At 38.4% G+C, this 18,870-nt stretch overlaps 1 protein-coding gene across 1 annotated transcript; it reads right to left on the bottom strand.

Moving 5' to 3' along the window:
• Positions 1-17,425: 17,425 nt before the first annotated feature.
• On the bottom strand, positions 17,426-18,349 carry LOC135717147 (cytochrome b-like; the record flags this gene model as incomplete). Its single annotated transcript, XM_065239099.1, is given in 1 exon segment — positions 17,426-18,349. A coding segment is annotated over 1 exon segment (885 nt), but the record flags the coding sequence as incomplete, so codon positions are not given.
• Positions 18,350-18,870: the final 521 nt, after the last annotated feature.

Raw genomic sequence — 18,870 nt, 5'->3', positions numbered from 1 at the left:
TGCTTCCTCCGGTGAAGATACTGGATGTCCAAAAACTGGGCTCAGTATCTGTCAGCGAGGGTAAAAAGAGTTTTACCCCCACAGACTCGTTCCGTGTGACCTTTTCTGGTTCAGCCCTTCCTCACTACATCGAGCTGGGAAAACTTCGACTACCTGTGCGTTTGTTCGTTCCCCGGGTCATGAACTGCCAAAACTGTAAGCAGTTGGGACATACGGCCTCCCACTGTGGCAGCAAGGCACGCTGTTCCAAATGCGGAGAGAAGCATGGGGATGACACCTGTGCAGCTACCGCACCAAAATGCGTGTACTGTAAGGGAACTCCTCATGGTATCTCGTCATGCCCGGTGTACAAACAACGCGGGGAGAAATTACAACGCTCACTTAAGGAACGTTCCCGGCAGTCTTTTGCAGAAATGCTTAAGACGGCCACGCCATCGACCAACGACAAAAATCCCTTTTCTCTTTTGTCAGATGACGAGACTGACTCTGACTTGGCTGAGGAGGGAACTTCTTTCTGTTTTTCAGCACGGAAACGAAAACGCATCCGTTCGCGGAAAGTTGAGAATGAAGAACCCCAAATCAGCTTGCCCAAATCAAGGAGTGGTGGAAAAAAGGAAGTTTCTACTCCTCCTGGATTCAGAAGAACTGACTATACCCAGGATTTTCCACCTCTCCCGGGGACATCCAAAACCCCTGATGTCCCATTTTTAAGAACAGAAGCCCCTTCTTCATCTGGGTTGTTCTCATTTGATAAAATTGTGGACGATATTCTCAAGTACCTGTCTATTTCTGATCCTCTCAAAAGCATTGTTCTGGCAATGCTTCCTACTGTGAAGACCCTCTTGAAGCAATTGACATTGAAGTGGCCCCTCATTGCAGCAATCATTTCCTTCGATGGATAATTTTCCAAACGAGGTCGGGGATTTGATCACTATTCTACAGTGGAATTGTCGAAGTCTTATTCCTAAATTAGACTCTTTTAAGTTTTTAGTTCACAATAATGATTGTGATGCATTTGCTCTTTGTGAAACTTGGCTCTCTTCAGATATAGATCTTCCTTTTTATGATTTTAACATTATTCGACTGGATCGTGAGGATTCGCGTGGAGGAGGGGTACTTTTGGGGATCAAAAAGTTCCATTCTTTCTATAGAGTGAATCTTCCACAATTTACAGGTATTGAAGTTGTCGCATGTCAGGCTATTATTAAAGGTAAGAGCCTTTGTATTGCTTCTGTTTATATTCCTCCTAGAGCCGTTGTTAATCGAAAACAACTTTCAGATATATGTTCAGTACTTCCTGCTCCACGGTTGATTATGGGAGATTTTAATTCCCACGGTACAGGCTGGGGGGAACTGTATGATGACAACCGTTCTACTTTTATATATGACCTCTGTGATAACTTCAATATGACAATTCTTAACAATGGAGAAGTAACACGTTTGGCTGGACCATCCTCGAATGGAAGTAAATTAGACCTCACACTTTGCTCTAACTCATTATCGTTGGATTGCACGTGGAATGTGATCCAGGATCCCCACGGTAGTGATCACTTGCCGATCAAAATTTCGATTGCCAGTGGGTTCAATCCGTCGGAATCCGCTAACGTCGCGTACGACCTCACCCGTAATATCGATTGGACAACGTTCAAGACCGCGATAGAGGAAGCCGTGTCGTCGGTAGAAGGGCTTCCACCGTTGGAGGAATATAACTTCCTCTCCAATCTGATCTTGGATAGCGCGCTTCGAGCTCAAACTCGGCCGGTTCCAGGAACGTCTTTCCGTAGGAAACCTCCTTCCCCTTGGTGGGACCACCAATGCACTGAGGTTTATCGTAAAAAGTCCGACGCGTTTAAGCTTTTCCGGAAACGTGGAACACCCGTGTATTTCGAAGCGTACTCGGCTCTTGAACGCGAACTCAAGAGCCTCATCAAAGCCAAGAAACGCGGATACTGGCGGCAATTCGTGGACGGATTATCGCGCGAAACGTCGATGAATACGCTTTGGAACGCGGCGCGAAGGATGCGTAAACGGTCTTCGAACAACGAGAGCGAGGAGTACTCAGATCGTTGGATTCTCAAGTTCGCGCGAAAAGTATGTCCTGATTCCGTGCCGGCACAGATGATTCCTCGCGAAACGACGAATTCTGTAGACGAGATCAGCCAGCCTTTTTCAATGCTGGAGCTCTCACTCGCGCTCCTTTCATGTGGCAATTCGGCTCCGGGGGCTGATAGAATCAAGTTCAATTTGTTGAAGAACCTCCCAGACGTCGCTAAGAGGCGCATGTTGAACTTGTTTTGTCAGCTCCTAGAGCTCAATATTGTTCCGGATGATTGGAGGCAAGTGAGAGTTATAGCCATTAAAAAGCCTGGAAAACCCGCGTCAGATCATAACTCGTATCGTCCCATCGCGATGTTATCGTGCATTCGAAAATTGTTGGAGAAAATGATCCTTTTTCGCTTGGACAAATGGGTTGAGACGAACCACCTACTCTCAGATACTCAATTTGGTTTCCGTAGGGGCAAGGGAACGAACGACTGTCTCGCGTTGCTTTCCACAGAAATTCAGTTGGCTTTTGCTAAAAAAGAGCAAATGGCTTCTGTATTCTTGGATATCAAGGGGGCTTTTGATTCAGTATCCGTTGAAGTCCTTTCAGACAAACTCCACGCTTGTGGCCTTTCTCCATTAATAAATAACTTTTTGTACAATTTGCTGTCAGAGAAACATATGAGCTTTTCTCATGGAAACTCTACAGCTTCTCGATTTAGTTACATGGGTCTCCCCCAGGGCTCATGTTTAAGCCCCCTTTTGTATAATTTCTACGTCAGAGAAATTGACAATTGTCTAAGTGACAACTGCACGTTGAGACAACTTGCAGATGACGGCATAGTGTCTATGACAGGGCCCAAAGGGGTCGACCTGCAAGGACCCTTACAGGATACCTTAGACAATTTGTCTACTTGGGCTATTCAGCTAGGTATCGAATTCTCCACGGAGAAAACTGAGTTGGTCGTTTTTTCTAGGAAGCATAGCCCAGCACAACCAAAGCTTCAACTTTTGGGTAAACCGATCACTCATTCTATGTCCTTCAAATATCTTGGGGTCTGGTTCGATTCAAAATGCACCTGGAGATCCCACATTGAGTATCTGAGACGAAAATGCCAACAAAGGATCAATTTTCTCCGAACAATTACCGGAACGTGGTGGGGAGCCCATCCGCAAGATCTTCTAACGTTGTACCGGACAACGATTTTATCGGTTTTAGAGTACGGTAGTTTTTGTTTCCAGTCGGCGGCTAAAACTCACATCATCAAACTGGAACGTATCCAGTATCGTTGTCTTCGTATCGCGTTAGGATGCATGCACTCGACTCATACGATGAGTCTAGAAGTGTTGGCGGGTATGTTGCCACTATCGGATCGGTTCTCGGAATTGTCCCTCAGGCTCCTCACCCGTTGCGAAGTTATGAACCCACTGGTAATCGAAAACTTTGAAAAGCTTCTTGAGCTGAACCCTCAAACTCGTTTTATGTCATTGTACTATGTGTACATAACACAGGATGTCAGCCCTTCACAGCATAATCCTCATCGTGTATGCTTCTCCGACTTCGGCAATTCAGTTAGTTTTGATTTATCTATGACGCGGGAGATTCGTGGGATCCCAGAACATCATCGTTCCATGATTGTTCCGTCAATTTACGCTGCAAAGTTTGGCCAAGTTGATTCCGCAAGATCGTTCTTCACAGATGGATCACTAATAGAGTCGTCCGCTGGTTTTGGTATTTTTAACGAATTTCATAGCGCCTCTCGAATGCTTCAAGCTCCTTGTTCCGTATATGTTGCTGAGCTGGCGGCAATACATTGTACGCTAGAAACGATCGCCTCACTTGCACCAGATCATTATTTTATTTTTACGGATAGTCTCAGTTCTGTCGAGGCTATTCGCTCTATGAGGCCGGTAAAGCACTCCTCGTATTTTCTCATGAAAATACGAGAGCTTTTAAGTGCTTTATCTTTAAGATCTTTTGTCATCACCTTTGCATGGGTCCCATCTCATTGCTCGATTCCGGGCAATGAGATGGCTGACTCACTTGCTAAGGTGGGCGCTATGGAAGGCGATATTTACGATCGACAAATCGCCTACGATGAATTTTTCTTCATTTATCGTCAACAGTCACTCGTCAGCTGGCAGAATAAGTGGAGTGAAGGGAGTTTGGGACGATGGCTATATTCGATCATCCCTAAGGTGTCGAAGAGTTCTTGGTTCAAGGGGTTGGATGTGGGTCGAGACTTCATTCGTATGATGTCTCGCCTCATGTCCAATCACTATTCGTTAAACGCTCACTTGTTCCGTGTTGGGCTGAAGGACAGCAATCTCTGTGAATGTGGACAAGGTTACCAGGACGCAGATCACATTATTTGGTCTTGTGCTGAGCATCGCGGAGTCAGATCTGAACTGTACGATTCCCTTCGGGCTCGAGGTAGACAACCTAATGTTCCAGTTCGGGATATTTTGGCTAGACGCGATCTGGAGTTTATGAAACTCATATATGTTTACTTTAAGAATATTAACATTAGATTGTAAGTTTTATTAACCATGTGTTTAGTTTGTATTTTGTACGTGTGGGTTTTTTTTATGTTTGTTTTCAAGATGAATAGAAATTCGTTCATGTTTTAGGATTAATTAAATATTGTATCGTAAACCACATTTCAAACCTCCCTCTCCCTTTCCCATCCAAAAAAAATTGTAAATCCCCACTAACCTCGAGAGAACCGCGAGTATCCGGTCCAGCTCCTTTAACTTTAAATATAAGAAATCAATAATGTATAACAAAAATGATAACTCGGCTCTGTAAAGTTTATTCGATTGAGCCTGTACAAATAAAGTAATTAATAAAAAAAAAAAAAAAAACATTTGCAAGCAGGCATCCCAAGTAACATTTTAAGTTGTATATAAATAGAACTAAATAGTAACTTCTGAGCTGTACGGAAGTGGCCAGTGTGGTCCTGGACTCTCCAAATTACTACCATTGAACTGGTTTTTGAATTCTCATGATGAATTTTGACCCTGGTCAGAAACTGGCCACTTCTCTTGGGTACCCGGAACATAGCTGGATGTGGCCAGTGTAGTCCTGGACACTCCAAATGACTACAGTTGAACTGGTTTTTGAATTTTTTTGTCATTTGATGTGTAACATGATGGGTTTTATTCGTTGCAGGTCAGATTAATATAACATATCTCCGGAACCAGTTGACCGATTCCAAAAATATTCAATAGTGTTCTATGGGACCATGTTGTTGCGTCCAATTCGGTTCAGTGGTTGCCGAGAAACATCGCTACGCACATACAAACACAAACACTATTTTCTATCTCGTTGAGGCCAGTCGATTGGTAAATGACATCTGAGCATGAATCTCATAGGAAAAAAAAATGGTGTGTTCTATTTGGAATATGCAAGGAATCAAAAATATCTCCAAAATGACAAAATGACAAGCGATCAACGAACCGAATAATAACGCTATGTCAGAAGTGCAAAGCAATAATGATATAATCTTCTTCCTTCTTTTTCATGACAAGCAGCCCATGCGACACAACTCACTCGGGCCGGTAGAAAGAAACGAGCAAATTGTTGGCAAGCTGCTTCACGAAGTAAAGCCGAACATGATACACGTGTGTTAATGGGAATTTTTTTGTTATGTCTTTTCTCGATTCATGTCAAGCTATGTCCTCATCCGAGTATATTGCAACAAAGCAGGCAAGCAATATATCATTATCCTTCTATTCGTGTTCATCTAAATAAAATTGATAAATAGCAGATTTTTAGCTATGGGCCAAATCTCACATCCATGGGCCAACATTAGAGCCATTTCCCCTTTGTAACCGTTTTTTATAAATTTTATGGAAATAACGTTTCTTACCTCATAACTATGATTTGGCACACCAATTTGTTAAACGTGCTTCAATATGGGATTCCAAATTACTATACATAACATACAAAATATGTTATGGTACATTTCTGCTCGTGACACGAGAAGCACCTATATTATCGTGTTGATACCATTTCTTCACGGTTTCAAACATATTTTCTTGATATTGTTCAATACTTAATTGAACCTGTGCAACTTCAAGATCTTACCCAAGTAGCACAGCTAGTTATATAGAAGTTTAAATTACTGTTCAGTGACAAACACAAGTAATCATTAATAGTTTATATTAATTCATTTCATACTATTATACAGCGTATACAGCGCAAAAAGTGGAGTCTTATAAAACTAAATATTGGTCATATGACATTTTTTGAAAAACGTCATAATAATCATTGAATTTTTGTGTGAAAAAATATCCTCCCTTTCAAAAATAAGTCATAGCCTAGCATGGGATTCGATCTATAGACCTTGGCGTGGTGGGTTTGAAACTTTCTCACTACTCCAGCTCCGATTGATAAAGTCATCTTTCATATTATCTAACATATTCTCATCAAAGGTAGGAAAAACACATTCTCGTGCAGCACGCAGTCAGTTCGCCATAAAGAGGTTTAGTAAAACAGCAGAAGCGCCAGATTAACGGTAAAATGTCATTTGAAAGTAATTTCAACTCATTTGTAACAACTTGCACTTTTTCATTTCAACAGATATATACAAAATCATGCAACTTAAAAACCACAAGAGACGGAGCTTTTTAAACTAAATAGTTGTCTTACAACATGTTTTGGAAAACATTATAATTCAAACAAAAATTAGACAGCCGGGAATAGGATACGAAAATGGGTCCTTGGCGTGGTTGTTTGTAGCTTCATAGCTAGACTATCTCTGCCCAGACAACCAGAATGCACGTATATTCAAAGTTGTTTTCGTGATATACAAACATATATACAAACAAACAAGTCGTATAGAATGCAAATAAATGGCTTATACGTATAAAAGTGGAGGCCATATACGTGCATATTTTAGTTTAATTTTAAACGAGTTGATTTAACATCATATGCGATTTGATCTGTAATAACAAATCCATTTTGAAAAGTCTTACGATGTAATCCGATTAAATTTGTGATACAGTACGACGGAAAAATGAGTCATCGCATATAAGTCGGAAATTTGCATTCTATACGATTTAACTTAAACATAATGCGAGGTATGCCATTCTAATATGCGATTTTGACTTAAACTGTAGCAATTTACGATACTGTCTGTACATTGTTATACGACTTCTGGTTGTCTGGGTGATGGATAATGAATATCTTCTTAATAACCATCATATTATCGAACAACACTCCTTCGGTTCGTCATAAAGACGTTTTGTAAAGCACCTGATCTATCAGCTAAATTACTAGATTGTAATTTAAAAGTATTGTCAACTTCTTTATAACAACCTGTACTATTACAGTTGTAAGTATCTGAACATAATAATATAAACTGAACTACTTCCATGTGTCATAAACGAGTATTTTCAACTTTATTTATGACAACCCACCGAAAAATCACATAAGAAACTGTCAATCATTATGTGAAGATTGATGGTGCCGTCAACGCCAAATTGGAAAGTACTGACTCTCTTCAATATCCTTTCAAATTCAAGATTGATTTTGCATTCGACATGTTCTGCAGAGGTATTACAAAAGTTAGATGCCATGTTGTAGATCTTTTAAAGATTAAAACCAAAAAAATATTTTATTTGGAGAATGTTAAAATCTGGGAAGTATCAAGAAAACATTTACATAGCTCATATGATACGTGGGATGTGTTTTGCATCACTTATTGTACGTTTATACAACAAGCTTTTCAAATTAAAGTTTAAAAACTACAAGGGGCAGCTTTATGGGGTTGTACGCAATGGTGACGTAGGCCTACATGCTATTATATAATAAATCTTATTTATTAACTGCAGCAGGAGCTTTTATTTAAATAAATATATAAAGTATAATCAAGGTTATTTGTATTTTGTAAAACATATTTATTTTATATTATATTTTTCATTTTACTATACATATTTTATATACATTATATATTAAATGATTTTATATAAATTTACAATGTAAATTACAATAAATGCTGGACGGGAGGGAGCATCATGGCATCATTGAAGTTGTTACTGGACAATGGAGTGGAGTGCCAACCGGAGTCTAGGAGGGATAGTTACATTTCACTTCAACAGTTGCAATGAATTTGACGCGCTCTTCTTAAACAACCATCCCGTGGAAAGCTTAACATGTATAGCGAATTTCGTTATTCGTTCTGTTGGATCATATTGTTGGAAGGAGATTCTCTTATTCCCGCGGGTTTCGCGTAAGTGTCTCTGCTTACGGGCCCGTCCAACCCCTTTTGGCCCTTCATACAGCAGTATGTAGAATTCAGAATGATGACGAAATTTGATCTTGCTGTTGAGTGGAGCCGCATGCAGGGCAGGCCCAAACTAGGATGGTGGCTACTTACATACATACATACATACATACTGCAGCAGGAGCTTTTATTTTGTGTAGGAATAAGAATTTGAATCTGTTTATACTTTTTAGTATGGCGCGTTTGACATAGATGGCTCACAGCGACTCACGAAGAGCTACTGATTCCGATGAATAGCGGTGCGGCTTCCCCTAGCAAAGTAGAATAACAACCCGATATCATCTAGATAACAAGTTTTGTTATCCCTGATATCATTTTGTTTTCAGTGGTTATCGCATAACTTATTTAGTTATCAGCCTTGATCAATTTTGTTATCAGTTGTTATCATGAAAACTTCACTATATATTTATTAACGATGCAAGGTTAGTTCAAAACTTTAAATATTATCCACATTGAAACAATAAAAAATAGTGCTTTTAATCGCTTATTATATTTCAGTTATCAGCGTTAGGCTTTGATATCAAAATTATAACATGATTTGAAATTTATGGAATAAATTTGTATGACTTGCAGAATTTATTATCAAGATATTATCAATGATAACAAAATTAGTTATGTTTGTGATATCCAACGAGCAATTTTTTGTTATCATTTTTATTATGTTGGCTGTTAATTCAACCATAATGATAACATATTCAGTTATCAAAAAGTGATAACCGGGTAATAGAACTTGTTATCAATTTGATATTTTACTTTGCTCGGGTCTGCCTCCTTCTATGGATGCTCATGTGGGCTGCAGCTCGCAACTTACAGGCAGCCTTTCTTTGTGTACTGGAGAACACCACCACTCATCACGGGGTGACTGAATAAACACCGTTTGGTGAGACCGGATGGAATTCAACATTGAAATCTGTGTTAGGCAAAAAGCTTTTTGCAGGCAATCGGTGATAATTTTTATTATCATAGCACCAGTTGCACATTCGTGCAATTGTTAGTAGTGAAATTTTTTAAATGATAAAGTCTTATTTTTAACAGATTCCTAGAAAAAATTCCTATCGATTGGCGTATTAAGAATTAAAATCCAGCATCTCTGAATCAAAATCAGACCACTTTCATGCCGCGACCGACTTTGGTTTTTGAAATTGCACCCAAATGTTTTCTTAAAGTACATGGTATATTAGATTTAAACAAATCTAGATAGAGCTGGAATTAAGCGTAACAGCTTTTGTAGACAATGACTTCTCTCGATGATTTTTAGGAATTCAAGGCACGTCCACGCAAACCAACATTACCGCCGCGTAGGGGAAGTCTAACGACTAATTGAAACCAATCTATAAAGTGCATGTTATCATGAAGCTTTAGAAAGCTCTGATGATGTGTTGAATACGTCGCAAATGTGCGAATCATGCCCCATTGAATTTATAGAGCATCAAGATCTTTTTTATCGAGTTCGTTTATTTGTAAGGCTCAGCTGCGTTAGCTTTACGGAGCCGATAATTCATTGTTCTTTGTTTGTAACAAAATTCACTTAATTCTATGTCTAGTAGGAGTTGGGCTTAATACTCGTGGCTTACCCGAGGATAGAGGGGTACATTCACAACAAAAATTTAATTTTAATATCCCATCAAAGTGGATGCACTTGAATCGTGTCGAAAATATGGTGTAATGTTACTTGCCAAAAAGGACTAAATTATCATTAATACAGTGCATGAGCTGACATTACGCTCCTTTTGCTGCATTTGTTTATTGTTGTGGCCATAAAAATTACATGAGATTCTCGACATAAATAAAGTGCATTCTCTTGGATGTAATATTAAAATTTATTTTTTGCTGTGTTTTCGAAGGATAGGAAAAGGGGAGGAGCTTGGGGGCAGTGTTTTGTTGTCTCATCAGAGCGATGTCGCCAGTATGAACTAAGAGATGAACTAGCCTCAGGCTAAAAATCTCTAAAATAAAGATTAAAAAAAAAAAAAAAAAGCCAGTATGAACGGTAGTGTGGTTTTAGATTCGTTTGGAGTTTGACTGGCTATGGGGACCAGTGGGTGACGATGAGACTCATCGAGACGGGGGAAAATACAACCAAAAACTAATAAAGAGATACAAAAGGCAAACGAAATAAATTCTTATCGTAGACATTTGCTGAAACACATAAATTGACTGCATATGGCAGAGATCGCGGGTACCCAACACGTCTTTGATAGGGATATAGGGTTGGGGCATCAAGATCTTAACACCAGGACAATTAGGGGATCCTAGAAATCTTCTGGATTTAGGCACAAACCAATTTTTTTTTACTCATTGCTGATTATGTTAGCAAATATTTGTAGCCACCTATTCGTTAAAATTGAGAGTAATAATGGTATGTTTTTTTTTGGGTTTGTTTTAATATCCACAGATAGTTTTAGCGCTCTAGATCAAGACAACATCTATGTTCTAGAGTCCGTATTAAATATAGGGCGATGGTGGGCTAAAGCCAGGAGCCCCAGCTCAGAGATATTAATCATATCCTTATCAATAATTTGTTTCTAGAAATTAATCGATTGATAGTTTTATATTTTTATCGAACACTATAGCATTGAAAACAAGAGACAATAAATACTACAAGTTGATAATATGAAAAGAAAAAGAAAAACTCTCACATATACTGTCAGATTACAGAAGAACATTTTGGTAGATCGGTCGGTAGCGTGGTCAAAAATCTCTAGAGCCGTGTTCATATTTTCTTCAGCTCTAAGGTCTTTGACAAAGTTGCTCGATTTACAAACCTTTTTAAAGGTTCTTTTTAGTTCATGTTACAACCACCTAGTATGCGTTCATTTTATCTTTTAAATAGAACGTCCTAAGAAGAGGGTTTCTTTGGTAAAGTTGTGCATTTTATAACATTGAGAAATGCTGTTAAAAGACGTATGATTTACAAAAAAGTAGATCTACATAAAAATACCGCATTTAAGGCGTTTTCACAATTGTTTACGTATATAGGTGAGAGTCTAGGATTGCAATAATTTGGCGTTGGGATAAGATGAAGCAACCAGCCTACGTAGCATTTCGCAATAATAATAATAAATGGGTCATTCCAACGCAAGTGGGTACAGAATTTAAAAAAGTTGTGGTCGATGTCACCGATTTGAGCCAAACTTGGCCAAAACGCTTATTTTGGCATTCTGAACAAATGCCTTTTTTGATTTTGCTCTGAAGTGCCTACCGTATGCGTGATAATGTTTGCACCATCGTACAAATAAGGTTCCCGTTTCACCTGTGCATACAATGCCTTGGTTTTCTTTGCATGCACATAACCTATAGCTCATACCGTAGTAGGCTGTGTATAAAAGAAAATGATTTACTTAGTTTGACAGTTGCACCATGACGAAGTGGCAGGGTATTCGTAATTTGAACCCACGCGCAAATGTTGCAAAAAGACATTTCAATCGCCGTGGGAGTGTCCCGGTGGACCGTCAAAAGGGTTTTAGATCGAGAAAAGAAAGGACAACTATCCGCGAAGGTGGCCACAGGCAGGCATGGAAAATCATTTGCATTCATTTCATACATTTATTTACATTCATTTGCCTTTAACTTTTTTCATCAATAGCATTCCGCAAAATAATGTATAGAGCTTTTGTAGGTTTTGTTATTAGCTACAACTTTTGCTCATAACTCAAATCTGTATCTCTTATGCATCACGAACTAGAGTGGGCAGAACTTGTTACTGTTTTTCAGTGAATGTAAAATACATTCACTGAAAAACATTAGTGGCTTCTGTTCGCTCTGGTTCGTCATGCATAAGAGAAACGGATTTGACTTGTTAACCAAAATTGTAGCTAATAACAAAACCTACAAAAGCTCTATTCATCATTTTGCGGAATGCTGTTGAAGAAAAAAGTTAGAGGCAAATGAATGTAAATGAATGCACGAAATGAATGCAAATGATTTTCCATGCCTGGCCACAGGTCGTCCGAGGTCAGCTCGGGCTCCGAGGATTATAGCTGCTATCAAAAGGAAGATTCGGGTTAATCCAGTGCGTTCAATAAGGAAAATGGCAAAGGAACACGGGATCAGTGACTTTACGGCACGGATGATCGTAAAGGAAGATTGCAGGGCGAAGTCGAGGGCACGGAAAAAACTCACATGATTACCAACCGCATCCGGGAGCTACGAGTCCAACGATGCAAGAAAATCTTGAACTTCCTTAAGCGAAAAAATCCGGTAATCCTGTTCACCGACGAGAGCATGTTTACCGTCGATCCCGTATCAAATTCCAAAACCGACCGGTAGTTCTCTTCCGGTAAAAGACGACTAGCACAAGAACGTGTATCTGACCAAGCATCCTGCTAGCGTTATAGTGTTTGGATTGGTGGCTTCCGATGTCAAAAAATGAACCGGTGTTCATTCCAGAAGGCGACAAGGTCAACACGAAGGTCTACATCGGGATTTTAAGTAAATATGTTCTTCCATGGATCAAAGAACAGTACGGTCCGAAGCCAAATGTTGTATTTCAACAAGATGGGGCTCCGTGGCACACCTCGAACCGCACTCAGCAGTGGTTGCAGGAACATCTTCCGTTCTGGGCGAAGGAGATGTGGCCGCCATCCAGCCCCGATCTTAATCCGCTGGATCACTCAAAATGGCGCGTCATGAAGGCCAAGGCCAGTTCTAAACGATACCCGAGTACAGCAAGCCTCAGATAAACATTGACCCGTAACTGGAGAGAAATGGATCCAGACTACATTATTAGAACCTGCCGTGCATTCCGGAAGCGTGTGGAGGCCGTAATTGCAGCAAGTGGAAACTCGATCGATGATTAACATAGTTTAAGACTCTCAGAAACATCCCCCCTTTGAATAAATAAAAAAAAAACTCGAAAACGAAATTTTTGAGATTTTTTTTTTTAAGTTTTGACATTGCTCAATGGTGCAAACATTATCACGCATACGTTAGATCTTCAGGAGCTACAACCCTGGATTTTTTAGATTTTTAAAAATTTCAACTTTCAGAAGATATTACTCCACAACGAAATAAGCTATTCGTGATATTAGAACGTCAATTTGAAGGTTTGTTAATGCATATTCTTATAGGTGTATCCATATTTTGATTTTGTTGTAGTAACTACAGTAAACAGGCTGATTACCGGCAGATATCCAAATTGTAAAAAAAAACAATTTTTCAATATAGGTGAGATTTTTTATTCTCTGGTAAAAAATATATATTAATTACTCAAATAAGGGTATAAATCAAGTTGGAGCTGTCATCCATAACTGACATTTTATCAACCTGCTAATCTATCTGATTTCATCGTACTTCGAAAGCACAACGGGTTGGCTGTATCCCATAGGAACGTATTTTTTTACTGTTGGGATCACAATTAAATTATAGACAGAAGTAAATAAATGAGCTAGTTATGATTTCATATAATGAGAATCCTGCCCAGAATATGTGAAAAAGAAAACTTAAAATATGATTGTGCCATCGGCGTGAAGGAATTCAAGAAAACAATATAAATATTAAATAGCATTGATCTTCCACCAGAAAAGCTTAAGACTCCAACTCACTCATGTGGTCATATCTCAAAAACTATTTGACCAAATAATTTGCCCTATCAAAAAGAAGAGTTTTCCAAAGTGTGGTGAAAATTTGAGCCCAAAATAATAAGAAATAATAATCCCACCCATGGTGAAAATAGGCCATTTTTTTACAATTTGGATACCTGCCGGTTATCAGATTGTTTACTGTAGTAACTACAAAATCAAACTGTGAATATACCTTTAATAATTTAAATTAAAAAAAAAACTTTGTATTGACGATCTAAGGTCACAAAAAGCTTATTTGGTTCTGAGAGATGACATTTTTAAAAATCTCGAAAATCCAGGGTTGTAGCCGAGAGGGACCTAGGCACTTCAGAGCAAAATAAAAAAGGTGTTTGTTCAGAATGCCAAAATAAGCATTTTGGTCAAGTTTGGCTTAAAACGGTGACATCGACCACAGGTGGTGTACCCACTTGACCTGGAAAGACCCATATTGGTAATCCGTTTCTTGCAGTTCTTGAATAATGGACCAGTCTCGTTGGTGAAGATTGTGATCAGCATTGAAATGTTTCTGTTATGTTTACGTTAGGTGAATTTTGGAACTAAGTGAACAGCAGAACAGGACCCCATATTGACACAATAGACCATATTTTAGTTATTGATGTCTTAACATTATTTTTGATGTAAACTAATGTCTCAGCAATACAATAGCTTATAATGAATTTTGGGACGTTCTATCGTATCAAGTGTTAGTTTTTATCACTATGGATGAGAAGCATTGATGCTATTTAAATTAACTATTCATATTTATTGAATTTATTGGGTGATCAACGAATTTTAATCTTCACCGCTTATCTAGAAATACAGTCTAGATCAATTCTTGTCGGATTATCCTGAGATTTAGCATTTGCGGATAAACTCTGATAGATTTGTAAAAAAAAATAATAAAAAATATTTGAGCTGATTAAACTGGAATAAGCTATTTTTAAGCTGATGAATAAGCTCTAATTTGGCTTGAAATGTTTAATGAGAGAGAGAAGGATTAGTAATTTCCATTTAATTCTTGTACTAATACTCGACTGATATTGGTACAAGACACTGAAGAAGTCTACACATCTGTCAAGGATGAGCAAATAAGGTAGTGGAATTAAATGGAAATTACTAACCCTTCTCTTTCTCTTTATACAGGTATTCCACTAAGACGCCCACATTCATCAGGATTGAATTTTTTTGTTGTGGTTCTTTTAAGTCGATATAGAGTAATGATATATTCAGCTAAGTTGTAGGATACGTCATGACAAGCAACTGTGCAGAAGACATCGATACTCATATTAAGTTCAATATTTTCAGATTCATGGACGGTTTTTTATAATCCCTTAAATTGAGTTTTTTGAGCATCAATTTTTAGTGGCACTAGAAAAAATGTTTTGCATTTTGCCATTTCGTATCACTTTGACACAGGTCAACATTTTTCCCCTAATTTGAGATAAATCCATCCAAACCAGAATATTCTGACCAATAACCATCGCTCAACTCCGTAGAGCAAGGCAAAGCCAGTCATCAACGCGTGACATTACTCCATGCAGACCATAAAGCAAAACTTTTTATGCATTTTGTGTTCGTCTCATTAACCTTCGTTCCATTACCGGTTTTTCGCTCCATCGTCTTTGTGTACGTACCCACCCACCTTCCTACCCTACCTACCCGTCTACCACCAATACAATAGTTGTAGAACGGATGCTAAACTTCCTCAACTTTTTGCCCCTCGGGTGCTTTGCCAGATGCAACTCCATCCCAGAAAGGGTCACAAGTTCTTCCCCTTCGGTTTCGGTTCTCACACTACCGAGCGACCAGGGCATTATTGCAACATAATTATTTTCTTTGTAATTAATTTTTTAATTAAATTTCAAAATAATTGTTTCAGCTGATGGCTGTACACGATGGACCTTCATCTCTTGGTTCTCAGTTTCCCGAAACAAAACAGGAGGTCACGGACAGGGAAAGTTCAAAAGAGGAATCTCCCCTCTTTTCCGTGAAGGCATGAAGCCAGAAGTGCTCATCTTCGTTAAAAGGCGGTACACCAAATGCCGATGACACAATGAGATGCTCATTATAAAAAAAATCTTGAACATACGCATGCAAAAGCCGCTAGTTCCTGATGATCTCCTTGTTTTTTTTTGGGAATCTTCAGGGCAGTGTTGCGAAAAACTCAGAAACTCGAATGTAATGCAAGAGGTTCAATAATTCATTGCTTTATATTTTGACGATCTTCATTGTTCTTAATGTAATTTTAGCACCATTCGATGGAAAACCATCCATCGACGACTGACCTGTTTTTATGAGTTTTGAGGTGAAAATGCCTGAGAATCTCAAGCGTGAGATTTGATCGAAAATTCGCACGCGAGTTTATTCACTCTGGAGTGCTCAACGAATGAGATTTGAGAATGATTTTCCGAACACTGCTCCAGGGTGACCTTCCCCAATTAGAACATACACGTTAGCGTCAAAGAGCTATGCCCCCGAAAATCTTCCATACAACCCTGACCCGAGAGATGGACCTGATGTCGAACTTCGATGAAATTTAATGAGACCGCACATTTTATCCCCGCAAAAGGCGCACACACACACACACCCAGGCAGGCAAAACGGAGAAAAAGCGTGACGACGATGGCAGCCATCCCGACCGATGGACGATGCCAGATGCTTGCTGCTGCTGCTGCTGGGGACACAAAAGATTGCACTGACGACTGCTGGCTGGTGTTCCTGTTGCTCCTGGCGGAGAACAGCCGATCCCTGTTAGGCGCCTGCAACGGGAATAAGTTTTGATACGGAAATTGTCGAACGAATCTGTTGAGAAAGGGGGCGGGGGAGGCACACCAGGCCACAGCAAGCAGCCAGAAGGTATAAGAGCACACAACAACACAGTGAAGGAAGACACGTACATTCATTTATTCTTGCTTCCCTCGTTCATTATAATATATAGATTCGGTACAATTATACAAAACTAAACTTCTATTTTAAACGGACGATCATTAAAATAAATTGCTCCGAGCTCGTTATGTGTATCCTTTTAGCTGGAAAGTTTTTCCTTGCCGCGCTCGATGCTGGGCTGGTTGGTGTTGCTTCCCACTAGTGCTCTACTGCTGGAGGATTGCTGGAGGATTACTGAAGCCTTGGTGTCACTATCAGGACAAGCGGGTGCGTTTGTGTGTCATAAGCGTGCGTAGATTTTGGTAGACTGAATAAATGATTTTTTGTTTTTTTTTCTTTTTGATAAATTTGGACCGTACAATGTATGCAACTAACATGACATGACTACTGATTTGTGGGCTTCGTGACCGTGTGTTTAATCGCTTTGCCGTTCAGACGAGTTAGGTTATTCAGTGAAACGAGTGTCTGCTCAACGAACAGATGAGTTTGGGTTTTATCCCAGGCCCGTCCACTTTAAAAAGTGTGCCTTGCTTATGCCCGGCTCATACGCTCTTCTATAACGTTGCGATCGGCGCGTCTCTCTCTTTTTTCTCGATAGTCATAGCCTGCAAGCCGCGATTGCTTGATTGAGGCTACAGGCCGTGCTCCAATTCATGTTAATAAAGAAGCTACAATTACTATATTTCAAAATAAAATTTGATTTAATGGATAAAATTGAAGTCCTCGGAATTTACTAATATGAGTAAAAGGTAAAATTATTAAAATAGCAATAGATAATACTAATGCAATTACTCCTCCTAATTTATTAGGAATTGATCGTAAAATTGCATAAGCAAATAAAAAATATCATTCTGCTTGAATATGAACAGGAGTAACTAAAGGATTAGCAGGAATAAAATTTTCTGGGTCTATTAATAAATAATTAAATTTTCAAATAAATCCAATTAAAATTCAAATAAAAATTACAAATCCAAATACGTCCTTATAAATAAAATAAGGATGAAATGGAATTTTATCTACATTTCTATTTAATCCTAATGGATTATTTGAACCTGTTTGATGTAAAAATAATAAATGAATTATTGTTAAAGCTAGTACAATAAAAGGTAAAATAAAATGGAATGTAAAAAATCGTGTTAAAGTAGCATTATCAACTGCAAATCCTCCTCAAATTCATTGAACAAGATCTGTTCCTAAATAAGGAACTGCTGATAAAAGATTTGTAATTACTGTGGCACCTCAAAAGGATATTTGTCCTCATGGTAAAACATATCCTAAAAATCCGGTTGCTATTACTATAAATAAAATAATTACTCCAATTATTCATGTTGGAGTAAATAAATAAGAACTATAATAAACTCCTCGTCCTACATGGATAAATAAGCAAGCAAAAAAAAAGGAAGCTCCATTAGCATGACAAATTCGTAAAAATCATCCATTATTAACATCTCGATAAATATGATTTACTCTATTAAAAGCTGTTTCAATATCAGCAGTGTAATGTATAGCTAAAAATAATCCAGTTAAAATTTGAATAATAAGACATAATCCTAATAATGAACCGAAATTTCATCAATCATTTTTATTATTTCCATAATGATAAACTAATATAATCTTTAAACCAAACAAATCTTACATCACATCTGAATAAAATGGTGTGATTATAATTTAAATCCATGCATAAATGACCAAGTTATTAGAGTTTAAAACCTATCACTATTTCGTCACACAACTTTGGGGTGCAACAGTATATTCAACACAGACGTAAGCGTACGTTAGAAACTTGGTTCCATACAAAAAACAAACATGCGTGAAATGAATTACAAGTTTACGTGAATCAATGTTTACATCACAGTTAAAATTCTTAAGCTTTATTTGTTTTGAGTCCTTGATCAATTTATTAGATCATTGTTTCGCATTTCCACACTTGTTAATCGTCCATTTATTCTCATGAAACTCAGCCTGATTCCCAACTTCTTTCTGAATTCCAAATGCTTTCCTTTGAATGTGAATGCTTGAAAACTCCTGTACTAGAACAGTTATCAGATAAACTCTGGGAAATTTGAAGGAAATTATTGAGATTATTTGAA

Source organism: Ochlerotatus camptorhynchus, unplaced genomic scaffold, assembly GCF_037179485.1.
Source record: "Ochlerotatus camptorhynchus isolate MF236.1 unplaced genomic scaffold, CSIRO-AGI_Acam_v1.1 ptg000050l, whole genome shotgun sequence".
In the NCBI taxonomy this organism is placed as follows: domain Eukaryota; kingdom Metazoa; phylum Arthropoda; class Insecta; order Diptera; family Culicidae; genus Ochlerotatus; species Ochlerotatus camptorhynchus.
This window is presented reverse-complemented; position numbering and strand designations above follow the sequence as displayed.